The sequence below is a fragment of the Nestor notabilis genome, unplaced genomic scaffold, assembly GCF_000696875.1.
Source record: "Nestor notabilis isolate BGI_N333 unplaced genomic scaffold, ASM69687v1 scaffold4852, whole genome shotgun sequence".
NCBI lineage: Eukaryota > Metazoa > Chordata > Aves > Psittaciformes > Psittacidae > Nestor > Nestor notabilis.
In genome coordinates, this window is record NW_009919550.1 from 43,453 (window position 1) to 70,563 (window position 27,111).

Consider the following 27,111-nt stretch of genomic DNA (forward strand, 5'->3'; position numbering starts at 1 on the left):
AGAGAAAAAGGATGGTGCATGTGATACTCTGCAACATTATTGCTGTTGTGCTGGTGCTGGGATGCATGCTTCTCTGCTGATGGGAGTCTGTGCTGCGATCTTATTAGAGAGCAGGACTTTGGGTTTCGACATAAAGACACATCCCTCAGTTTGGATAATTGTGGTGTAGGCATGAAGAAGGGTCGGCTGAAATGGTTAGGCCTTTGGAGATGAGCAGTAATGTCAAAATTTTCACTGCAAATCTAACTGCTTAGTCTGCTTTCTGTATCTGTTTCTATGTAGAAAATTATGTCATCAAAATAGGTATTTCATAAATCTGAGAAGTTATTCTTCACAGCTGCCACCAGAGGCCTCTTTTTAGCCAAGTTAAGCAGCTGCTTTGTCTTTGCATTGCTTCTATGAGCATGTTTATTAATGTATAGCTCTGAATGAAACATAAATAAACATAAATAATAAGTATAGTGAACATAAATAAAAATTTCTGCCTAATTTTAATGATATTTTCTTTGTGTTTTTAAGATTTTTGATATTATGTTTAGTTTTTAAATAGGTCATCTGTGAGAGAAGGAGATGAGGGTGCACCTGCTTGTAGCTGACTGCCACGGGCTTTGAATGGATCCCAGCATTAACTGAAATCTTCTCTTTGGTACAATTCCTGGAATGGGTAAATGTGCAAACAGGGGCTAGATTTTTCTCTTGTCAATTTTCAAATGTTTAAGAGTGAGTACTGAAGTTTGAGCTAGTTACAGTAGTTCACAGAGCTATTCTAGAGAAAGGCTATCTCCTGTGGGTCATTCATCCAAGCTGTTTCAGGAGCCTATTCTGGGGCGAGATAAATTTGCCTCTGGAAATGTCTTAGTTTTAAAGTTTGTTTTTCTTGCCTTTTTTTCTTTAAAAAAAAAAAAAAAGAGAACAAAAAAATTAAAAATAAAAGTTATGAGAGCCCTGGTTGGGTGTACTGTTGAGTGAGATAAATCACATCTTCATTGAAGATGACACCTACTGCTGACAGAAGGGATATAAGTAGTTGGCCTGCCAATAAAATTCTGACACCTGTTTGCTAGAATAAAAACAAAGAATCTTTGTGTTGTGTATATTTATATACTTTTACATAAGGCTTCATTACTATTTAACTTGGGAAAGCTTCTTGTGAAAAAAGACATTGTTCCTTATTAAAGGCACTAGATAGAAAAAGTTCTTTGCCGCAGAAAATTGATCTAGTCTGTTTCATGATTCTTTAGCATTCTTTAAAAAATAGTATTCCTTCTCTGGATCAAGAGAAATCCCTGATTTTATGGGCTGACAGCTTAAAAAGGCATACAGGAAATATTTTACGTCACTTAAGTTAGGTTAGACCTGTATTTTATACTTTGTTGCTTTTCACAGAAATCTAGACAGGTAAAAAGGTTGAACAACATAAAGTGTAGTATATTCCATGGCTGTCTATATTCAATCCCGATTTGTCATTTTGAACATATTTCAAATGCTGAAACTGACTTCTGTGCATATGTTATTTGATAGGCGCAATCACGTGAAAGCTTGATAGGTGGTATCTCTTCTGAGATTTATATTTGAGTTTTCATGTACTTAGAAAAATAACTTCTGAAGTGATTATTTTTCTGAGTTTTGCAAAGTGTTTATTCCAGAGAAACATTTTTAAAAAAACTTGGCTTTTTGTTTGCTTTTGCTGATGACAAGGACTGGTTGAGGTTTGAGCTAGGGTGCTTGTGTGTCATGATCACTTAAGCTTGGACTGTTTTTCTCAAAAGATGCAGAGCACGCTGAAAGTGTCACTAGTTAAATCTGCCAGATTTTGGTACCTTTTACGCTATAAAGCCTTTTAATAAAACACAGCATTTTGAAGACAAAGATGGGAACCCAGGACCTTTTCCTTTTGGAGAGTAACCTCCTTACAGGAGTGATCACATTCCCATTTATTTTCTTTCTTACTGTGGTGTCATGCTTATTCTGTGTGATTTAGTGTAATAACAGCAATAGAATATGAGCAGGCTGATTTCCCAGTTTATCCTATAATTTGATGACAAAGTCACACTCCGGGGAGATGGAAGATTGGAGTGTAGAACCTTTGTGCTGACAAGGCATTGAATCCAGGCCTTGCTCCTCTTGGACATGTGCCCTCACCACCATCTCCAGTTGAAGAGTTCAGTACCTGATAAGCTTTTTGTCCACAGGGCCATGATACTTCGCTGTCAGTTCAATGTTAGCAGGTTATTAGTGTTCTGAAGGCACTATTCAGTCTCTGAAGGATATAATTTGTTGTGGTTGCTTAGGCAGGGAGTCCTTAAAGGGCTGTGTGTATGAACTGTGTGTTTAGGTTCTTAAGTAAGCCTTTCATCATGCTTTAGTTGAGAAGCACAAATCTACTGCACACTTGATGCAATGAGTGTCCTATCTTCCTGTCTTTGTGATCTGCTTTTGCGTCCATGTCAGGTTGCTTTTTGCTCTCTCCGTATAACATTGTAATGTGATTTGATGTACTGTGAGATAGCTGAGTGGTTACCTGTAGTTATTTTAGGCTGTTGACTTGAGCAAGTTTTTTAAACTTTTCTTAATATATTTTTGCTCAGTCACCATAGCCACTTAGTTCAGCCACATGGAAGAAAGGTAAGATCTTAGTAGTGTAATACAGCTGTCCTTATCTGTAGATGTGTTCCTAAAAGGAAGAAAAATAGTTGTGTTTGTAATTCCTTTTTCATGATAGATGTTTGAGATTTCCCTCATGGAGGTAGAAGCTAGCCTTTTGCAAGGCAAGTCCATCAGCAGTTTACTTTTACTGAGTGTAGAAATAATTTTATACATGAAAACACATGCTGACCTGTAATCTTTCTAAAGGCTTTCACAAGAAAAATGGAATGGATTGTGCAGGTTGTATGTGCATAGATCTCTTGTATAGTGTTTGTGAATGAGACACAATGGGATTCTTTGTGCTTTAATTCTAGAGGATTGAATATAAACCCAACATCAACTCCTAAAATGTAGCTGAATAGATCAGCATAAAAACTCTGTGTGAGAAGTGACACGAGGTTCTTTAAAAATCATGTGCTGCCTGTGCTGGTTCCTTAGGAGATGTAACAGTGAAGGCTGTTTTTAGATTACTTGTCTATATGTACTTTCTCAAAGCGCTATGTCATTTCATGGATGAGTGAAAAATTTAATAAGACCCTTGATTACTTTCACAATCTTCGCTGATTTCTGACTAAAGCTTTTTATTCCCTAGGGCTGAAGTATGAGTGATATAGTGGTCGTGATTCAGAGGAGTTAGCTGTCCAGAGAATCCTCTTTTGAGAGAGACAATGCACACCCTGTGCTTTTGTAACACCAGCATCCTGCATCATTGTGTTTTATTCATGCATGAGGGAAATGGGATCAGGACCGATTTCTCCCCTTTGTACCTTCAACTGTAAACTCAAACATATGAAACTCGTGCTTCTCAACATACGCTGCTCATAACGAATCTTCTGCCTTGACCATGCTCTGCTGACCCCCCAGCTGTTGCATGTGGATTCAGATGTCTCCATTTAGTGCAGGCATAGCAAAGATGTCATTTTCTGTCCAGGCAGGTGACACTTTGCTACTAGATTGATCAGCTGTGTTTTTGCTGGAAGGCTAAGCTATCATGAAAGGTGCTGCTCAAGAAACTGAAACATGAGATGTATATGAAATTTCTATAAAATACTTTACAACCTACAAAACTGTTTAAAGATATTTTTTCTTCCTTTGAGAAATTAAGTTTTCAGGCAAAACTTTTTTCCCTTCACCATACTTAACAGATTTGCTTGGAAGCTTTGGAGAGATTAGGCTGTGTGGATTTTTCTGGCTATGAACTGTTGGGTGGTGTGATATTGATTAAAAGCCAATGGAACACTTCCCAGTCCTTCACTGGTCACATTCAGAGTAAAATTCTGTGGTTGCAGTGTTTTTTTGTATTGAAATGCACATGTTACTGGAAATAGGAAATCTATCTCAGGAATAAGTGCTCTTAAGGGATTGTGCGAATTACTGTATTTTATTCACTCTGAATTGAGTTGAGCATGTTATTTAAACTTTAAGTTGATTAGTATCAATCTGCCATTTTCACTTTTGCAAGTGAAAACTTGCAAATGCACGTTTTTGTGCTGTTGTATTATTTAAAAGGCAAGTATTTGCGACATATAATGATGAAAATTTGCATTTATTACCTAGATAGTCATCCTAACTTTCTCTGACCTATTGCGAAGAAATGCTGAGAACTGTTCCTTCATGACTTCATAACAAAAGCACTGTAAAGTGAACTGCAGCATTAAGGGCTTATGGGTTACTGTGAGCCTGGATAACTGAATTTTCCAAAAAAAAATAAAAATAAAAATAGTGGTGTCTCTGCAGAAACACAGTTATGGATTGACATTATCACCAATAGTAATTCTGAGGTTGGTTTTTCAGGAAACTATAGCAGAGCCCATTGAAGGGGTGTACGTTCTCCTGGGCACTTGCTTTACTCTTCTGTAGGAAAGGTTCTACAGAGGTCAGCATAAATGCTCAAAAGGCTTAAAAAAAAGTCTGCTTTTTCACTGAAAAAAGCAAATCTAAGCAAAAGAGAAAGCAGCGTCAGTGAGAACTTGTGGGTACTGCGGTACGGGGGAGCAGATTAGGGCAAACTCTCTGCCTGTTTTCCATTGAGCCTATTTGCTGGGAGCCGTTTCTACAGTGTGAATTAGTGCTTTCTCCTTAATGCACAGGTAGGCATTTTTGTCAACTTTTGTCATCAAAGTGATGGAGTAATTGCCAGTAGTAGATCTTTGGTGTCCTATATTTAATAGGCAGCATGCTTTAGGAGATCAATGGGTCTACCAGCTTGTTGTTCCCATTCTTTTAAGTTTACTTCATCTAGTTGGACTGTGAATAAAGGAAAATCAAGATCAGTGAGTCTGATGTGGGGTTTTTTATGTATTAACTGCCCCCACCAGGCATTGAACTGTGCAACTGTAGTGTAGGTGTCTTGGGATCAGATTTATGTTTCTTGGCTATCTGTTCTTGATCTTTTGCCATTTTACATATTGTTCCTTGGATTTCTTACTGAACGGATCTTATACCTCTAAAACACGATTAAAGTTGTACTGCTTATATGATGACATTTAACTTTGTCACTGTTTCCATAAAAAAGTTCTGTCTTTTGGTCTTGTAGTTTCAGGTTGCTAGAGCATGCTGTGGACTGTTGCTTGGCTTCCAGAATCAGAACACTGGAACCATGCTTGCAGGCATTACTGTTAAAGTTATGAGAATATCTATAACCATTTTAGAAAGCAATTATTCACATCTTTTTGCTCTTCTATATTTCAGGAAAGCTTTGAATGATAGCCATGTTGTTTGTTCCCATGCATCCTGTTTCAGGGAAGTGTTTCAACACTGAGACATTTGTGTATATGTAGTTCTGTTTTCTTCTCCCTCCCAGTGTAAAAATAGTTCTTCATGTCAGGTTTTCATGTATGTATTGGTAAGTGGTACTTGAGAAAGAGGCTGACTATTGAAAACTTTGATTAAATAAAGAAAAGGCGTTTTTGTGTAGTTTAACTATGTGTATAGTGCTAATGATATAGTCCATGAATTCCTCATAAAACCTTTTTCCCTTTGCCCGCAACTGGTATTACAAACTTCAAATTTAAAGACACTTATGCAAATAAATGAGTAGTGGCATGTAGACTATGGTTAGAAGCTATTTTATGACTCTATAAATATATGATAATAAAAATATGATAAATATATTTTATAGCTCCAACATATGTTTTATTTTTTTTTCCATTGCAACTGGTGCTGATTGAATTCTAATGGAACTTGGGCTGAAGTTTCACAGTGGTAATCGTATATGAATCATTCTTCCATAGAGATAATCATTACCTCTCTGCAGTATTGCCTTTCTTTAAATGTCTAGCTACTTATCCTGCTATTATCACTTAGTTGAGCCAACAGCTTTTTTTTAAACTATTTTTTAGCATTTGGATGTTGTAGATTCTTATTATTGATCATTATTAACCTTTACCCTGAGACAATGTAGTTTTAAGTATTCCTGCAATAATTTTGTGATTTTGAAGGTAATGTTGCAATTTGTGATCCTAAGATTTAATCTGCTTTTTACTGAATTGTTTCTAATAGCATATGCATTTATTAATAGTGTAATGCATTGTATTTGTCTTATGGTAAGTATTTTTCTTTTCACGTTGAGCTTTCTGTGAAGGCAATTCTTGGAATACAAACATAGGCTGCATAGGCTATGAGGGTTGCATAGATTGCCAAATGGAAATGTTTGATTTTTTTTTTCTTCTCAAATTTATTTTTTGAATAATGAGGTGTAGGGTTTTTTTTTGTTAGTTTTTAAATTTTTTTATTTTGTGTGTGTGTGCTTTTTTTTTTTTTTTTTTTTTTTTTAAAGATATTTACTCATGAATATGCTTACCAAAAGTCTTAAAGCTGTACCTGGTAGGATGACAGGCTAAGTGCTCACCTAATAAATATATTAATTAGACTTAGTTTTCATTATGCTGTTACCTTTTCCAGTGTTACTAATATGGGACTGGAAAAACCATTTACCTTCCCTCCTATCTTTGTTCTGTGCTAAAGAGCCTGGACTTACAGACTGCTTTCGTTTTTGGTCTGCCACACAAGAGTGCTCACCAGAATTGAAGGTTTTCTTCTAAATAAACTCAATATATTCTATGATAACTTCTTCTGTTAAACTAATATGGAGTACTCCTAAAATCCCCCATGACTTGACTTGAAATTTTTTTAGCCTGTTTGGCTATTTCCCCCTGCAAATCTGGTGAGATGAATTAATTCAGAAAATCAACGCTGTAGCTTGTGAACTAGAGGTGCTGGTGTTGTATGGTTGTTTGGCAAGTTTATTAAATTTTTAAGAAAGGTAAGACTTTTGTTTATAAAATTTAATTACTTCAGAGAAGTCTTTAGAAGGAATTAGGTCAGGCTCTTTTCTCTTTGGTGATAGAATATGAAAGATAACATATAAGAAGAAAAGAAGCCTGAAAGGTACTGAAAGTTTTTCGTCTTAAGCCATCTAAAATAGCCTTGTTAAATGTTAGAATAATCTTTACCGCTTTTTAAAATCAGGTGATGTGAGGGGAATTGATCATTCATCAAGAGAAGAGGCTGCCAGCATTATGAATACTTACAGTGATATCATTTTCAGATCATGAAATTCATTCTTTGTTCTGTTTGAACTCTGTGAGGTATTTATCCACTTGCCTGAGCAATATTCTATTAAACTACAGTCACATTACTTAGGTTAGTAGTGCAGTCTGCTGGAAGTTGGAACTGTGTTTTGGTTTATGTCTTGTAGCTGAAGACTTGCAGTTGTTTACAATGCTAATCAAACTTTCCAGATGAGAAAAACAGTAAGTGGTTATATAAAACCACTTGGTTAGAGTATAATGCTCGTGCTGTAAGTGTGCATGATTTCACCATCCAGCGGTGAAAAAAAGCATATTGCCAGTTTTATTAAGTTACTTGGTCTGCAAATGACAAAACTGCAAAACCACTCTTCTGGTGTATGGTCAGACATTGCCACTAGGTACTAATGTATCCTACATTATCATCTCTGGCATTTATGGTGCGTTTAGCGACATGTTACCTACACTCTGAAGTTCACAATAGTGCTGTGTTTTGAATTTCTTAAGGAAAAAGGGCTTAAATGGCTTTACTGCAAAAGGGGAATATATTTTGAATTTAGAGTGATAGTTATTTATTATTTGCCAGCAAACTGGTTCATTATTTTAGCACTAAAAGCACAAGTTGTATTAAATTTTTTTCCAAAGTTTTGAAAGCTTTATGGTTGAAATTTTAATTTCTTTAATAAATCTAGAAGGAGCACTTTTTTTTTCTGCTTTTCTCTACAGGGGAAAATGGAGGTAGAGTTGAGGAGAAAAAAAGAAATTTGGATTATTAAGCCCAAGAATGTGACTTTCAGCTTTCCATTTGTTTAGTGTTGAACTATTTGCAAAAAGATGACAAGTTTTTGCACTTCAAAAAGCCTATGGAAACAATTAATTTCTAGTTACCAGCTTCAGTGTTTTGTTGACATTAGAGAAATCTCTTTATGCTAGATTTTAGTTATTTATATATTTTTTTTTTTTGCTTAGGGCTTAATGATGTTTTAAATAATGGATTGACTGGAGGAAAATGTGACTTTTAGATCTTAAAATACTGTCAGCAGTTTGTGTTAATGTAGTTTTATTTTACTGGGTATGTATGCATCTTGATTTAAAAAGCATCATTGTGATTGATGTTGCTGTTTTGAAGTTAAACCTCAAAGATCTTGGTGATTTTACCTAATTACATTTGCTTGCACTAACGAACAGTTGCGAAATGTAGAGATTTTCTTGGGGCTATTACTTGACGTAATTGAACAGCTAATGTATTTCTTATTGCAGAAATTACTTGGTATCACATTGGAATTTGCTTATTACAAAAGATAAATTATAAATTTAGCTATATATATTTTTAGCTACGTATTCCCCCCCTCCCAGTGGTTTCAATAGTTGTCAAATATTTAATAAGATAGTAAGTTGTTTTATTTAAAACATCATAGTGTTAAGTACTTTTCTGACCTGTAACAGACTATAATAAAATACATCCCCCACCCCCAGTATTGGGGAAAAGATCAAAATAAAGGCCACTGTAAAGTACTTCTACTTTTATTTCTGTAAAGTAGAAGTGAAGGACCATATTCCCCCTCCCTCCTGTATTCTTTATTAATTTCTTCTTTTATTTCATTATCACCAAATCAATGTCAGAACCAAGATGACTGAGCAAGCTGATGATTCAGCAAAAGACTGAAGAAATTGCTGTTGCAATGAAGTTTTAAGTTTTCAAATGTGTTATTAAAATATTGTGAATCTTGTATACAATGGCAAACTTCTAAAGAAATAAAATATTTAGTGGTAATACAGAAATGCTGATCTTCAAATAAAAGACTTTGAACAATCTAAAATCATGTAATTGAGAGGCTCAATGCTTTTATAGCTAAGCATTAGAAATGCAGGAGTATAGAGGAATAGATTGTTATTTGCGTTAGTCAAGTGCCTTACAAGTCCTTTCTGGCACATGCTACTTAGGATATTTGGTTAGATATTTGTTTGTGCCATGGTTTTACCATTTCTAAAATATGTTTTAATCTCTTTTTTCCTGTGTTGTGTAATGTAGATACATAGTTTCATAGTTTTGGGCTTCCAGTAGCTTTTGAAGATTTAGATACTTTGTCTAATTTTCTTGAAGGCACTACAATACAATCATTAGTCCCTTTTTCCAATTTTCTGAATTCTGCATGCTAGCTGTTTAATATCTGCTTTACCAATTCCCCTTTGAGGAGAATAAGTGACATCAAAGGCTAAACAACAGTCTATCTCTAAAATTAGATTTTGTTACTGAACATTAAACAGATGAGCTTCTGTGAAGGGGAGTGTACAGTGGTTTTCTGTAAGCAAATGCAAATGTTGCTCAGAGTAGGAAAATGGTAAGAACAATAAACAACCACATTTTGTTTACCATCTACAATGCCGGGTAACTAGTCTTCCCTCTAGCTCTTCCACTGCCAAACTAAGTTTTATAAAGATCCATAACAGATCAATAGCTTTGCTGATTATTTTTCTTCAAGTATGTATTGTCACTCTTGTAAATACACTTGACAAGGTTGGTTGTGCTTCTTTTATTGTTGTGCTCTGAGATGTACAAAGCTCCTTGGTATTTCAAGGGATCCGCGTGTAGTATTTTTTCTCTCTGGTCCTCCTAGCATATGTAGAGGATGTAAATGGGGAGATCTCTATAGGCATTCAATGATTACAGTGATGCAGAATTAATTCCTGACTCAGTGTTCAAGGCCAGGCTGGAAGGGGCATTGAGCAACCTGGTCTAGTGGGAGGTGTCTCTGCTCATGGTGGGGGCGGGGGTTGGAACTAGATGATCTCAAGGTCTTTTCCTAACCATTCTATGATTTTATTCAGTAGCACTACATTAGGAAATCAAAGCTTCAGACAAGAAGGGCTCATGTGCACCATGTATGGTTCTTACACCAATTTCATGGTTTTCTGCCTGCATCATATCTGCCGTTGAACATAAAAATTTCCTTAGGGATTGGGAGAAAAATCTTCATGTGACACTTAATCTAAGACTATCATGTTTCAAAGTGTTTAGAGTAATCACTGTGTCTCAGACACATTAATAATACATAATGAGCAGAAAGGAGGGAACAAAGACTGTTTAAAAGTAAAACATGTTTCTTGATTTATAGATAGACTTTCTTTTGTGTAGATTTTAAAATCACTATAAGTAGTGATTCTGCAAACAATCTGTGTTAAGAGATTCAGTGAAGCAATTAAACGTAGCTCTATTGTGTATTAAGGTCTGTCTCAACTACAAGGCTTAATTTGGTGTTTGTCATTGAGGAGACTTGACATCAATGGAAAACGCATATATTTTGTGACAGCTTGTAGGTCACTTTGTATGTTACTACTTTATTGTCCTGTGCTAATTCATCAAATGTCATTGGCTTACTGGAGCTCCAAGTAGCATGTTGCTTGTGCACAAAGACCATTAAACTTAATGGAAATGGAGAATGAATGTGGTCGAGTACAAATAGAACTAAAAGGCACAAGATTAATCTTTTAATAGTCTTTAGCACTGGGAGAAGTTCTTAATGTAATGTAATGTTTGTGTTAGTTTTAGCTTGAATATCAAGAAGTTGGTGGAACAAGCTGGAAGATTTTAATAGCCAGAAAATAGAGTAATAGGTTATGAAACTCAAATTTGTCTATAAAAGAAAAGATTGATGAATCTCAACCTTTGCATCATGGCTCAGTCTATATAAATTTGCAGCTTCTACTGAACTGAATGGGATGCTTCAAAAAGATCAGAATAAAGTTGTTGTAGTAGAAGAACAGAGTTGTTACTTAAATAGAAAATAACTATTGTTTCATGTTTCATGGTATTTTAATGGAAATTTAAATTAAAAAGTTACAGGCACATTAATGAACGATAACTCTGTGGTAATGATTTAAAAATCCCAACAACATAGCAGAAATGTTCTATGAAATGGAAAACTGAAAAAAAAAACATCCACCAGAGAACTCTCAGTTACATGTTCCATGGATTTTGGATTTGGCCTTCCTATCATTTCTCACATGGTGCTATGAAGGCATAGAAATTAATTTATTTTTTTACTTTGGATAACAACGTAATGATAAAGAATGAAAGATAATTATTACATAAGTAATGAAGCCTGGTTTTGTATGGATTTATGTTCCATATTTCCTACCTTCCAGCATTCCATATTCTCCCTTCACCTACATTGGGATGCTCAGCTCCTTTCTAAATGGCTGCCTAGACAAAAGGTAGCAAAAAACCCCACAGCTTATTGGTGCTTCGTGGTTGCAGAATGAGCTGTGGGAATGATAGTGTTAAATGCATTTTATCTTTTATTAGATTACTAAATTAGTAGGAGTACTAATCTCACTCACCCAGAGAGACAGATTCTTACCGATCTTGCAGGAACCTAGTATATTTAAGACTTCCATTTGGCTGCAAAATGGCTATCAGGAGACTGACAAATGGACAGAAAAATAAGATCAGGTTGCAGAACCTTCATTTCCTTGGCTGACAGGCTGAAAATGAATATATACTTTAAATGACTATTCATTCCTCCATAAATAGAAGTGGGTCAGATACAGAGAATGTGTAACTGATGGAAAAGAATGGAGATCAGAGAAGAAATGAGGATTGCTTAGGTGGTTTTGATGAAGAGGGAACAAAAAAATTGGAAGGGATTATAGGACAAAATATAGCACTGAAAGAATGAAAAGAGAAGGGGAGTTGGTTGTTGCTTTAGAAAAAATAATTTAAATGGGAAGTAATGTTCAGAAGAATATTAACAAGGGATACACTAATTTTTAAAATAAGGGTTTGCAAGATATTTGGCACAAAATTCTGCAAACAATCTGTGTTATTCAAATATTTATCACATCCATCAGAGACCTGCTAATGCTTATTTTTGAAAGGAGTCAAAAATGGCACAGGTCTTTTCAGACATCTTCTTGACCATCTTGGTCTACTTCGTATTTTTCTTAGATTATTTAGTGATTATTTTGCTCAGATCTTTCCTTTGTATTGTCTCATGCTTTACCATATAATCCATGTTAGTAATTCAGATGCAAAGTCCAATGAATCCTAGGCATAAATGGGTTCAACAGCTGCAGTGAAATAAATTTATCTGTCTTGTGATGAGCTGTATGAATTTGTGCTACCAGAATTGGAGTTAAGTACAGGAAATAGAAAAGAAGTGGCTGCTGGATGCATAAATGCAGAAGTTCCTGCTTTCTATGGAGTTTTAGTGCTTATTCAGATTATAAAATGCACTAGCTTTCCCATTGAGCATACATACTGTGGTCGTCTTTGATGTGATTCTTTAGGTATTACTTGAAAAAGACAGTTGCTGATTTGAAAAATGTCAACAAAACGGTTCCCCTCCATACTTGAAAGGCATCCTAACAGATGTTTGTTGGTGTCTAGAAGCTTAGTGATGTTCCCTTCCTCTGTGTCTAAACCATTTAATGGACATATGGCAACTAGAAAACACTGTGTTAAGTCTGAGTTCATTGTTTTTGCCAAACTCTGGATATATGGAAGTTTGAAGATCTAGAACAACCTTTTTAAACACCTGTGTCTCTTTTTGGTTGAGAATTCTTCTTTTAAATCAATCTAGTAGTGGGCTTCTGTGGCCTGAACAAAGTCTCACTGCTGTCCTGATCATGCTAGAATCAGAGTGAAGAACAGACAAGGTATGCCACTTTGCTCTGTTCCTTTTACATACCTTCCAGAACCCAGGTCTTTTCTGCATCTTGGGATCTCTCTTGCTTTGGCCTTTTCTTTCTTGCTCTTCTTTTCTTCATCTACATTTCTGCACTTCTCACTTTCCAGAATTCAGTTTTTTCTTCTGTCTGTTCTGCATTTAAGTTCTTATATTCTTCTTACAGTTTTTATCTTTGTCAACAGCTTTTGAGAAACATCAGTTTAATTTTAATCTTTCTGTTTGGAAAATAGGGTGACCAGGTAGTAAATGACAATTACTGTGTCCTGTTGTTCTAACTAATGTGGCTTTCGATCACATGTTGCACCTTACTTAGAATCATAGAATAGTTAGGGTTGGAAAGGACCTTAAGATCATCTAGTTCCAACCCCCCTGCCATGAGCAGTGACACCTCACACTAAACGGTGTTGCCCAAGGCTCTGTCCAACCTGGCCTTGAACACTGCCAGGGGTGGAGCATTCACAACTTCCTTGGGCAACCCATTGCAGTGCCTCACCACCCTCACTGTAAAGAACTTCTTCCTTATATCTAATCTAAACTTCCCCTGTTTAAGTTTGAAGCCATTACCCCTTGTCCTACCACTACAGTTCCTAATGAAGAGTCCCTCCCCAGCATCCTTATAGGCCCTCTTCAGATACTGGAAGGCTGCTATGAGGTCTCCACGCAGCCTTCTCTTTTCCAGGCTGAACAGCCCTAACTTTCTCAACCTGTCTTCATATGGGAGATGCTTCAGCCCCCCTTACCATCACTTGATAGCCTTTGTATGACAAGATGTGTGTAACTTTCCATATTTTTTTTTCCATACAGTTTTAATGTAATTGTACCTGTGATTATTAATTAAAATATGCCCATAATTTCTGAAAGGTAAAATAAGAGCTAATTAATCTGGGATTTAAATATTAATTTATTAATAGAATAACTTCTGAGACCTAAAATAAATGTTAGTTTTGAGCATGAGTATAAAAAAACCTGAAGAACCAAGTTAATTTATGAAGAGTATTTTGTATGTTTAACAGTGTAATTAAAACGAACAGGGAATAAAAAGCCTCAGAAGATGACTTGTCTTCATGGAATGTCAACTGAATGTAGTGAAGCCACGCAAACTTGAAGGGGGTCTTACGTGTCCATGAAGATTTCTGTGATGGAAAGGGTCTCTTTAGTGAAAAGGATCTGTTTGGTACAGCATTGTCTTGCTGTATTTGCTAAGACTGACTACTATTGCTTCTATTAGAAGGGAATTAAAAAGTAGTTTAGTGGAGGAGGTGTGTTATTAACTACTGGTCAGACTGGTGAAGTTTGGAGGCTACTGCTGAAGTCCTTGTTTTCTGAAATCTTTACTATTAAGTTTTATGCTTTAGGCTGCACACTTAAAAATTGTTTGAATAGATGTATTTAATTGTGTTTAACTATGCAAATGTAGTTCAAAGTATTGAGGAATTATGAGTCACCAGTCCAGCGGATTCATGAATATTTTACACCAATTCAGTTGCCTTTATACTTAAGAAGATTATCTAAGGAATCGTTTCATAATTATTACAGACAATGACTGGGAGATTTAGAGGCATTTGGTCAAAAGAAGCTATTTTTTCTATTCATGTTACTTATTTCAGTAGTGTTACCCAGATTATATGTGGGGTCCTCTGAAATAAACAGGGAGTGCTCACACCAAATGTAAATATTCTCACTGTTAAGGAGAGTTTCAGGTGTTAGAAAATAAGAGATGTGAAGAAGTGGAGGACAAGAATTCAATAAAACAGCATAGTGTAATGAAGTGGTAGGAGTGAGCCAGGGAGGTTTTATTTTCAAATTTGCTATTGACTTCTGAATCAGTTTTCTTTCCTAAACAATTGATTCCAGTGCTTGTGTAGCAATTTATCTTAGCTCTATCAGGAGGTCATGCTATGTAATTCCAGAAGTAACTTTTCTTTGCCTATCTCTTACTGTAGTTGGTTAATATGTTCCTAAATATTTTAGGTTAAGCAGGAGTATCTATCTGCACAAAATGTAACTTTTCTCTATTGTCTCCACATCCTCTGACCATTTTTAGTCGCTAATGTTTTCTTATCAATTTACTGCTTTAGGATATGTAGAATGGTGTTATGAAAGTATTACAAGTGGTTTTGTAGCAGCAAGCTGGGGAAAAGATCCATCTTGATGTGGATTTCAAAGTGATGAGGTTTAACTAGGATGTTACACAACATCAGCATAATAGCATAAACTATGCAGTCCTGTCCCTTGGCACCACTGGAAAGAGCTTACCTCTGTCTTGTTTGCACCCTCCCTTTGGGTATGTATATACACTGATGAGATCTCTTAATCCCAGTCCCTTACAAGAGTAAGTTTACTGCAAGGCATTAGGAGGTTTGTTACTGGCTGACAGAATATCAGTCGTCTTAATCTAATTTAGCATTTTTCTATGAAAAACTATACCAAACAGTGTTGAGATGCACCCTGCTGTGTGTCATATCTCTTTTATCTTTCCACAGTCTCAGCTATTTAAATTGAAAGTTGTTCTGGAGAGGAATCTTCTGATACTCTGCATTTTTATGATGCCTAACACATTGGTAATTTGTTCTTGGTTCTTGGCTTTGCAGGAAGCTTATAAATCTCTCTGTTGAACATCGCTATACCCTGAGAACGCTGTGTAGGATGTAAACACCATAACTGTTTTATTACCTACTCACTTCATTGCTTCTTAGGATGTTCTGCGTAGCTCTGTAGCCAACCCTTTTGGCTTTGACTGTAATGTTTTAAACTTTTCAGGCTAGTTTGTTTTATTCATGTGCTTGTTTTCATTTCTTATTATCTCCTTCGCTGTCTTCACACTGCAGCATTATGTTTTCGGTGCTATACAGGAAGAAGCCACGTTAGTATTTCAGAATTATTTTTGGCATTTATAGTGTAAAATGATACATATTGGAATAATAAATCCTGGTGTGTCGAGGCAGTAAGTTTTATGATTGCACTAACATTTTTCTGCAAGATGTTTCATATGTGCATCCCAGCTGTGGTCACATTAGTTCTTGTTTGAACTGTTTCTGCCATATGTACATTTTAAGCTGGGGAAAAGATCCATCCTGATGTGGATTTCAAAGTGGCGAGGTTTAACCAGTACTTTATGCAACATTAGCATAATAGCTGATTTAGAATACAACTCTGCTGTATTGAGATCACTAGGGTACTCTTTACTGTGGGTCATCTTAGTGACAGCACTCAGACTGCTTAAAGATGCATGTCTCTTGCTTCAGTGAGCACTCAATTGCCTTTTTGGGATCAAATTTAGGAAAATGATGTAAATGCATTAAATAAATGATACATCTCATAAATGATAATTCGTAAAAAGAATTATCAGTAAATTCTGTTATGCTGTTTTTAATGGCTATAACTAGTGTTCTTCACCCAGACTGTTTCCTATAATTTCTGAATATACTGAGGAGAAGAAAAGGAAAAGTAAGTATGATCTTACGAAGGCTAACTCATGCTCATCCATGTGATTGCCTTCTGTGGTAAAAGTATCTGGATTTGTGATCAAGGGGTGAGCAATGGATAATGCTTACCTTGACTTCAGCAAAGCCTTTGATACTCTCTCTCAGAATGTTCCTATATCCAAGTTAGGATGTTATGCTCTGGTCAGATGTGCAGCTAGATGGGTAAAATCCTATTTGCATGATTTGGCCTAGAGAGTCATGGTTAATGAGTATGGTATTCTGCCCGGAGGTCAGTGACAGACGAATGCTGCAGGAGCCTGTACTAGGATGTATCCTGTTCCAAAACCATTATCATCAGCGATGTGAGGAGGTGATGGAGTGCACCCTCATCAAGCTTAACAGATGAAACGAAACTCTGGTGAGTGATATGCTTGATGGCAAGGCTGTCATTTGGAGAAACATAGACAAGCTGGAGGAATGGGCTGACAGTGTCTTTATGAAATTCACCAAGGTCAAATGTCAGGTCTTTCACCTGGGAAGGAAGAGCTTGTGACAGCAGAGACTGGAAGTGCCTGGCTGGGAAGCATCTCAGTGGGCAAAGCCCTTCTTGGCCCTGGTGGGCAGTGAGCTGAGTGTGAGCCTGCAGCGTCCCTGACAACAGTGAGGGTTGACAGCATACTGGGCTGTGTCAGCAGGATCATGGCCTGATGATTGAAAGCAGAAGTTGTCTCCTTCCACTCAATATGCAAGTCTTGGGGCCCCACTAAAAGAAAAATATTGATAAGGTGAGCAAGGGCCATGAGGATGGCTGGGGGCTGGAGCCCTTGCCCTTAGGTGGATGGGCACGGTCTAAATGCTGATGTAAATAAATGGGGCAGGCAGACTGTTACACCAATGCTGATAATTTTATTTATAATCCTTCTTACTAAAAGGAGTTGTTTGGTCAGATCTGTTGCTTGGAAAATGTGCTTCCATACAGGAGGAAATTGGGATGAAAACCTAACCTGTTGCATGGACGTCCCTTGATATTAGAGGTGGTAAAGGCTCAACTGCTTAATGAAGGACCGTATTTCTTCCTGGAAACTGTTTTTATTCTGATGTAAGAGGCTGTGTAGGTTTAAACAGGAGCACATTAGTAAATTGGTTAAGTGAAGCTGCTAGGAGAACTGGGAATTAGTTGGATGTTGTTTATTTTTAGAAAACTTGCATGCTATTTATACTGAGTCTCAGAACAACTTGTGAAGCATGACACGCGAGGAAAATATTCTTATTGCTTTGGCACACTGAATTTGAGCTATATATTTTCAGAGCTTTTTATTTGTTTTGTTCTTAATCTTCTAAGACATCAGTGTAATATATACATTTCAGTTGGTAACAAAGGAAATAAATATATAGACATATGCATCTGCATGTAGATGATTAGGTATGCATATTAGAACAGAAAAAGTGCAGAGAAGTCTCTAAGTAACTTTTTTGAAAGCTTGGTTGGCGCCCTAACAATTTGTCAACTGGAACGCTTTTAATTCACTCCTTGTTCATTGTTCTCTGTAAGAAAATGAAGCATAAAGAACAATTCTACCCATTACCCTGTTTTGCTCTCTTTCTTGCATGGCCAGAGTTCTCAGAGAATTGTCTGAAAATAGTTTCCGAGATTTCTTGGAAGCCTATTAACTTGTTTTTTGCTCCAAGTCCTCTAGTAGAAAAGCAAAGTTATTCTACAGAATATGCATGTTGATTGCTTGACCACCAGCTCAAATGTAGCCTGAAACCTTGGAAGTGATTTATTCACAGCCTTTCTGATAACAGGAGCAGGGCTCACTAACTCCAATAGGTGATGCACATTTATGGGTTTAAGAATGTTTATAGGGGGAAAAAACGTGTTTACTGTCTAAGGCCTGGTGAGTTACGGAAATATATGTGGTATGTATACCCATCTCTAAGTATCTAGAATGATCTCAAACCTTATAAATTTATTATGCATCTCTGCTTTGTTTAACATATCAATGTGATTTCATTTGAAGTCTTAAAGTCTTAAAATTCCTTGGGACACAGAAGCATACTTATAATGTTGCCTTTACTGTATAATGTCGAGGGTTTTTTTCTATAGAGAACATTATTTATAATATAAAATCTTTCTTGATACTTTAAGCTTATTCTTAAGCATAATTTTAAAGACATGTCAAAGGTCAGAGCTATGATGGACAGCTGGCTATAAATGAAAGTATGTTTTATTTTTTTTTTTAATTTTTTTTTTCTCCCTTCCTCATCCTGCTGTTAGCATTCCCTCTTGCCAGTGTCAAAAATGTGGTCCAGGTCCAGCTTTTCCCTGTGTTCCAGATTGTTTGTTTGTTCATTCCCCTTGCTTTGAGCTATCGTTGGGATTTTCATCCAACTATATTGCACTTATACTATGGAGTTGATAAAAATAGTAGCAAGGTGGAAATACAGCAAGACTGACCTTTTAGGGAGAACAGATTTAAAGTGGCCATGTAAAATTAACTGAAGTAATTTTCTGGGAGCTTTACTCCTTACTAGAAGTCAATATTTGAATGCACAGTAGTAACTTTCAAAGAGCTTAATGGACAGTATGACAGCTGTATCCAACATGCTACACCTTAGTACATGTTTTGATAATTTATTTAATGAAGCATTAATTGTTTGGTTTCAGGTAAATAGCTCATTGGGCAGCAAATACATCTCTAATACTTAATTTTCCTAAGTTTTTCTTCATTACTATGATACTTGGAGTTGTAATGCGTTATACTTTCAGATCTTTATTTTCTCTAATAGCTGATCTTCTACTCTGATTTGAAATTAGTTGGAGGTTAGACTAAGAACTTCTAGGTTTTTTGTTTTTGTTTTTTTTATTTGTTTGTTAGGCTTTGTTTTGTTTTGTTTTTTCATCTTTTCCTCCAGAGAAGGCTGGAAAGGGTATAGACACCATGTCAGAGGAGGGTTGTACATCAGGACAGCCTCTCTCATCACCCTAATGTGCTAGGGTTGCGTGCTGTGTTGAGCACTAGTGGCGGGCTGTTCTCTGTTCTTCCCCTTGTCCTTGTTTCTTGTCAAATGTTGTCTCCTTCTATGGACTGTGTTTTGCTTCTCTGTTAGAAACCAGAATCAGTGCCTCTTCATTTTTGTGCTCTTTGCAGCCTGTGAGCCGTAGTGAATCTGCCCATCCTTGCTATGTAAATTGGTTATCGCAGATCTTTTTGCTTTGGGAAAGGTCATTCCGTGCTTCTGAAGCTGGCAGTAGGTCCAAGCTCTGTTCTGGGCCACAACCTGCCATGGCAGCCTCAGCTGTGCCATCTGCAGTGAATGAATTACAGGCTTGTAGGTCAGAAAGCACAAACTTCAGCTGTATCAGCTGAACAAGCAGACAGTGATGGATTAGAACCTTGGAAGTCAAAGATTTGTGCTCTGCTAATGTGGATCAGTTAAAATGATTGGCAACTTTTTAGCTATTTGTGTCAAGCTAAAAAGAAACTTGATTTCTTTTTCATTCCCCGCTGTTAAGCAGCATACTCATCTATTACAGACTGCCTATGCTTTTTCATTTTATTGTTTGAAAATTTTTTGTTAAAGATTTTTCTCCAATGGCCTTCCAAAGTGATGGAATAAGAATGATGTGTTTTCCTTTCCAAGTAGTTTTCTCTTTGATCTACATATGTTGCTGCCAATATATTGCTAGGATTCTCTGCTATATTATTGTAATACTGTGATATGTTTGTTAAACTCAAAGTAGCCTTACGAATCTTAGCAGAATGAGTGTAAGGCTGACTGTCTTATTACCAGTAGTTGTGAAATCTTGTTCATACTTTGAGCTGCTGAGCTGTGTGTAATGAAAGAATGTTTTTTCATGTAACTTGTTTGTCTTCGCATCTTGGTTTGTCTGATAAATGAGTTTCAACTTTTGGGAGTGTAGTGTAGACATCGCAATATAGTAGATTTTAAGACTCACTCTCATTTTTCTTCTCCGGGAATTTAGTAGTGTTGAAAACCACACCAAATGATGTTATTTTCTTTTAATTCAGATTAATTATTTAATATTTTTTCTTCAATGGTTAAAGTTATTTTTGCTGCTGGATTGGAGCTTTAAAGAGTGCATATTATTCCTAGCTTTTAGTGCTTCTAGGAGAAGGTAGTTCATCAGAGCAACTCTCACAGTTATAACTTGCAAACTAGATCATGATCCTTAAGAAGTTACAGGGATTTCTCATGTCTAGGTTATTAGGACACATCCTATTTCTCTTCTGTTCCTTCTTTTGGCACCCTAGTAAAAGAAGGTGCTTGAGGGTCTGTTTGGTTTTCCAGAGATCCCGTAACTCCAATAAGTATCTGGGATGTCTGGAAACTGAGGATGTAATAACTGCATTTAAACTTGTCAGTATATCGCATGCACAAGCAATTCACTGAATCTGGGATGTGTCATCCTATGGAGCTGTATGTGCTAAGTAAATGTAAAACACACTGATTCAGTTGGCAGGTTACATTACATATTTCTCTTGGGAAAATGCTGAGTAGATATCTGGGATCTTCTATCCCTATGTTTATGGTGTTCAGTACCAAAAATGCTGCTATAAGATTTCATTTGTTATTGAAACATTAAAAGGAAAGTAGCGTCCCTAAGGTTTTACAGTTTCCAAGCACAGATTCATTAAAGCTGATCTAAAAATGAAAAAGAAATGTTTTTTGAGGCATTTATTGAAACTTTACCAAGTTTTGGTGATTTCTGGTTTTGTTTTTAGGTTGCTTTTTTATTTAGCTTCCTTGTTCTGGTTTGTTTTCAGGAAAGGCACACACCAGTGCTCATTTTTATACAATTTTATAGTTGTTTCATACATGCTTAGTGCAAAATGGATATAATACAAATAGAATTACAGTGCTTTGCCAGCTTCTTTAAAATTATTTTAGAAAGCAAGTTTTTCAGTTATCCAGGATACTTTTACACTCTCTAAAGGATACAATGAAAAGTATGCAAAAATTTAAATGTGAATATAAGCATCAAAATATTTCCCTTTATGTGAGAGATGGAAATCTTTTCTTTCCGAGAACAAGATTTTCTTCTTAAAGAAAACAGGCAACTTGCCATTGTGACACAATGACAGCCATTTATAATAAAATGCTGACTTTGATAATTTCTTTAAAGGCAGTTGCTGTGTTAGTGAAGCAGCTGATTAAACTAGAAGTAGTGCTTTTGCTATATGTGGAGAGTAATAGCGTAAAATGCAGTTTACCATCAAACTAATTTTGGTTTAAGTCTGCTTTTCCTAACTAAGGTCATAGTGTGCTATTGGTAGTGTCAGTACTTAGATTTCAAAGTGCCTGGAAGTGCCAGACTTGTGTTGTTTTCTTCTGTCATCAATGCCTGTAGGAGGAGAGAAGGCAGCCAACATATGAATTGAGAGTTGAACAGAAAAATGATTATAGAAACTCTTGGATAAGAAGTGTCACCAGAGATGTCGAAAATAATTTGCTCAGCTGCTTCACTTCAAAAATTCTGGGCTGCAGTTCAGAAAGCCTTCACAGTGCACTCTGAAAGCATTAGTCTGGCAAAGGCGCTAGGTTTTCTTGTACGTTTCATTATCAGGGTGATCATGCCACTAGCCTTTCGCTCTGACACAAAATCGGTGGTTGTCCTTGTGGATGACACTGATGTAAAACAGTCCTGACAATGAAACTGAGCTGGAAAAGTACATTCAGTGTTGGTTTCTGGTTTTGTTTTAGGGTTAATTTAGTGGTTGAAAGCCCTAGAGCCTTTTCTCTTGATGACTGGATACAGCACAGGTGACAGTGGTGTGCCATGACTTGGGTGTCAGCTACCTTCTGGAGAGAGTGAGGACTGCTGAAGCTTTCTGTGAGCAAATTCTGACCTGCCTCTGATCTCTGAATCTGCCTCTGGGGTGGTGGTTGCTGGTTTGTACTAACTGTACACTGCTACAGGATAAATCCAATTATCTCCTTCAACTGGCTTACCCCGTGGCCCCTTTATTGCTTGAGGAGATGTCAGGGATGGGCTGGGAACAGGAGGTTCTGGGTAGGGTATGACCTCTCCCTTATGCGAGCAATCAGGATTGCATCAGCTGAACTTGGCTGTGAAAGTGCAGAGTGACAGTGACACAAAGAGGAGCCATGCTCTCCAAGTGCCTGGGTGTTGCTTCTGACTTTCCTTTATGGTCTGTTATTAAAGATGGCAAAAAAGTTTCCATTTTGATTTAATTTGAGATAGGTTATACCTACGAAATGACTTAGTACCCTCAGAAGCATCTCTGGGCTTTAAAGATCAGCAAACGTCAGCTTGTGCATGTAAAGAAGGAACATTTTTATTGATGCCAATCTCCTAAACCATACCATATTTTTTTCAAGATGCATTTTAAAAAGTAATCTTCATGAGCTGCAGAATGTGTGGACACTTCAACATTTTAATCTTTTACTGAGGTAAGAAGCATAAAGACTGGAGTTTTGGTAGAAAGAGTGGGGGTGTTGAGGAAATGGAGGACTATCTATCAAAAGCACTTACAGAAATGCAACAAGTATCTGGTTGTGAGGGGACAAAATATGCCATTCTTTAAAAGGCCATCCTTTTCTCTAATTAATCCAAATGGAAAAGAAACCCATTCCAACTATCCACCATTTTAAAAGGTGATAAAATGGTAGGATTCTATGCTAGCGAATTTGTTATGCTGATTTACTCACTGTTTTCTCCAGTTTTATGCCACTGGTATTTCCCATGAAATTTGAAGGTTGAGAATCCCATTACCTAATGTTACTGTGCTGCATTTATTTGGATTGTAAATGCTCTTCTGAATGTTGGGTTTTGGTTGGGCTGAGTTTAACTGTATGGCACAGAAAGGCAGTGTTAGTGAATGGAAATAGTAAAGTCACGAGGTCCTGCAGAGTTGGACTTTTAACCTGTTTTTTAATATTTCTGTCCAAGATATGAAAAACTTTTGAAACCTTTACTGATAAAAATGTTGAGGTAACAAACAGCTGGAGAAATAGATAAAACAGTCAGTTACTGATAAAGAGAAGATATACTCTAACTGAGCTGAGTTCTGGCACACAATGTATTTTTCATCATATCCAAATATAATTTTGTATCTTGGAATAATAAATGCACACTGTATTTTCATCTCTATTCCAGGAAGTAATTATCCTTTAAGGACAAACCCCTCTGTTGAAGAACAGGGGATTGCAGTCATCATTTGAAGCTGGACTTACGTTGCTATGCTTTGACCAAAAGGCTTCATAAATCCAAGAGCTCCAATACTGAAGTTATATTATCTTCGTATTTGGTGTTGTGAAAAAGTCTGGAATGCTGGTTCCAGACGGGTATACTTCAAGAAAGACATTTCTTGATTCAGGATATGGTCATGAGAGTGATGAAGGAATTGGAAGTGTTCTGTTTGGTGAAAGATTTAGAGCTCAGTCTGCTTTGTTTAGCAGAAGTGTGGTTAAGAGATCATTTGATCACAATCTTAATGTATTCATGTGGGAAGCAGAAGTGTAATAATAGATAATTTCTCCATCTAGCAAACAGAAGTAAAAGAACCAACAGCTTGAAATTTAAGTCAGACAAATTAGTTTGGAAATAAGATGCAGAATTTTAACAGGGAAGGCAGTTAAACACTGGAACAACTTACCAATAGCTGTGATGCATTTGCAAATGTTGGAAATACCATAGCTAAGATTGCATGTCTTTCTGAAAGACTTGCTGTAGTTTAGGAACTAGTGTTAATACGAAGAAGAAATTGATGCAGAGGAGCCTGTAATACTCAGGAATTGCAGTACTCATGTCCTTCCTTAAAAGTTCGGGACTGTATTTGCAGTGCAATGCAGTGGTTAATTTCTGCTTCTTTTGATTCTGGTTTAACCATTAGGAGAATTTTCATGGTATTTCTACACGACACAATGTGATGCAGGTATCTGTGCTGACCCTGAACAAGCTAGGATGGGTACTAAAAACACCAAAGCTATTCTATTTTTCCACTAGGAGTGATAAATAGTGCTTTTTAGCAGGGCTGAGATGCTTGTATACAATGCTTGATCACAGCTGCTTGCTCATTCTTAGCGAGTTTCTACAGGTAAGGAATCCTTGAAGCCTTTGGGAGTTATATGTAAAACTAAGGATTTCTCATATAGGAGAAGCAGATTTCCAAACTGAGATATTTTTTTTTTCTCTTTATTGTTTACATATGTTCAATTTGAGAACAGATAAATTGTTACAAGAAAAGTTACCAGTTACTCAGAGCAAGAAGCTATATTGGACTCGGGGAACCTGCAATGTGAAAATAGTTGGGGGCTGAGAAGTCGTGAAGGAACACATTAAAGGTCCTTTTTTTACTCTTTCCTAAACATTAAATTATCTCCATTGTGTAGACAGGATACTGGACTGCTAGATTACTGGTCTGATTCCATGTAGCTTTTGTTATACGAGTTCTAACAATGTGTGTTTCATACTACTAAATTCTGAGAAACTGAGTCTATAACTTTGATGCTAGCTTGTCATGTTCCAAAGTGTGAACCTTTCACAAGAAATATATGCAAAATAATATTTCTTTAAAGTAAGAGGATTAAAAAAAATCTTTAAAATTGATGAATTGTAATGTTTTTACCATGGCAACTTAAAACTGATTGTATCAGTTTTCTCATATCAAATTAAAACTGGAGTATACATTTTGTTCGTTTAATTGTCATTTTGATTTATTGGACAGACTTATAGTGCAGTTAATGTCTCTGCTCTTTAGATAGGAGTTTCCATTGCTGGCAAAAGAAATTCAAGAAATGGGCCTACATAACTGTGGATTACTTTCCAACTGTTGAAATGCCTTTTCCTGTCTTGTTTAGCTCTGAATGTTGTCAAACCACTTCATAGTACAGTATATGGATCATCTTGTTTATAGGCCTGTGACTTGCCAGTACATCTGTGGATGAGCTATGTAGAGCCATTGATTGAGTCATTGCTAGAAAAGCAAAAGAAATAGAAAAGTACTTGAATCAGAAGAAAAACTGTACAATTAAGGCGTCAGCTTTATGAGTTCTATTATGTATGCAGCTGCCTGACTGGAAAATGTGCTGGCGTAGACCTTAAATTGAAGATCACAGCATTAAGAAAGTGTGACCTGATAGCTAGCGCTGTCATGGGCTTTTGCACTTGATGACTAACGGTACACCAGCAGTACACTATGTACTTATCTTAAAAATCAGGCTAACTGTTCTTGAAAGATTAACACACACATTATTCTGATTTTTTTTTTCTGATATATGCGTCTCTAGAAGTTCATGAAACTTTTTCTGCACCTTCTGACTATATGTGTATTATGAAATGTGAGATGTTGCTGCCATATTTCTGACCAAAGGTATCTCATGTTGTTTGATCCTAGGCAAGTTAGCATGTAGTCGCAATAAACTTTAAGATACTTGGGTGTGGTGAAGCTTTATACTCCCATCAGATTAAAAATATTTTGCTTCCATTGTTATGTTTCACAATGAATATTTTGTTTAATTAAAGATACTTAAATCACCTTCTATGTATATTGTGCTTTGTGATTATTTATGAAGTAGATCACGTAAAAACTACACAAACACTGAGATCTAAAATTAGAAAATGTTGCTTCTAGTTGCCATGTAAAACTTAAATAAGCAGCATTAATCTATATGATTTTCTTCCTGAAATTTTTGTTTAACAGTTTTACTTTCTGAATGGTTATGATTCATGACTTTACCTGGGATCTGGTCGTGCAGAGAAGTGTTAGTGAAGGATTTCTTTACATGTGTTTCAGGATCCAAGTTTTTCTCGATGACTTGTTCAAATCCATGTTCTTCTTCAGAAATGTTACACTTTGCATTGATAGGGTAAATTCACAGTCAATGGAATAAGTTTTTATTCTTGATATTTGCTTAAAATGGAAGATGGAAACACTTTTACAGTAAACATAAAACCATCCTATTGATTACTCAATTTAGACTTTTGGTTTATCTTTCAGTGAAAAATGCAAGAGGGGAGAAGTATCTACATTCTAACAGTGCTAATGATGTCATATGTTTCATATATTACACCATTAGTACAAGGAAGAAATCACAAGAGCTATAATTTGATTACTTTTTGGGGTTTGTTTTTCCTTTTCAGTCAGTGGTGAAGACTGGGCGATTGCTGATTAGCCACGAGGCTCCCTTGACAGGAGGATTTGCTTCTGAAATCAGTTCCACAGTTCAGGTACACAGATTATTTCTGTTAAAGTGTTTTGAGTGGCTGAGTATGTTTACCTATAAAAGGAATATTTATTACTATATTAAAAGTTGAGTTTTGTTGTGTTTTTTTTTTTTTTTTTTTTAAGTTATTCTTTTACATTTTTATTAGATTTCAGTTTTGTGGATGCTTGCAATACTTTATCTCAACATGTGAGAAACCATGTGCCTACCAGGCACTGTGCATAGCTTCTGCTATGGTAGAAATTTTAACTTTCAGTGAAAAGCAGGGAAGAGGGGCTGTCACATGCAAAGGAAAAATCTTTATGTATAGTCTGGTTTTAAGGTACCTTTTTGACTTTTCTCATATTTTTATCTGCAAAGCTTCTTTAAAATACAATCTAGGAGTGTTGAAATTGGACACAGAAAAAAAACACCCAGACCCAGTTCAGTATACTGTGGTGTTACACGTAGTGTTCAGAGATCTCATTAGGGAAGCTCTCTGCGAAAGTGGTTCATGCATAGTGGTGTAGATGCTCACACATATGTAGAGCTTGTATGCACAGAACAGCTCTGAAAGGCTGGGGTGCACATCACTACCAGTTGTCTGGAGCATTAGGCTTTAACTTTTCT

General features: G+C 36.3%; 1 protein-coding gene across 1 annotated transcript in view; it reads left to right on the forward strand.

The window, feature by feature from the left end:
• The window catches only part of BCKDHB (branched chain keto acid dehydrogenase E1, beta polypeptide), a gene marked incomplete at its 3' end in the record, with an annotated part of 67,611 nt that extends 41,105 nt beyond the window's left edge, over positions 1-26,506 (forward strand). The window contains exon 8 of the mRNA XM_010010274.1: positions 26,420-26,506. Within this exon, the coding sequence (XP_010008576.1) occupies positions 26,420-26,506 (87 nt within the window). The remainder of the gene's footprint in view (positions 1-26,419) is intronic.
• Positions 26,507-27,111: the final 605 nt, after the last annotated feature.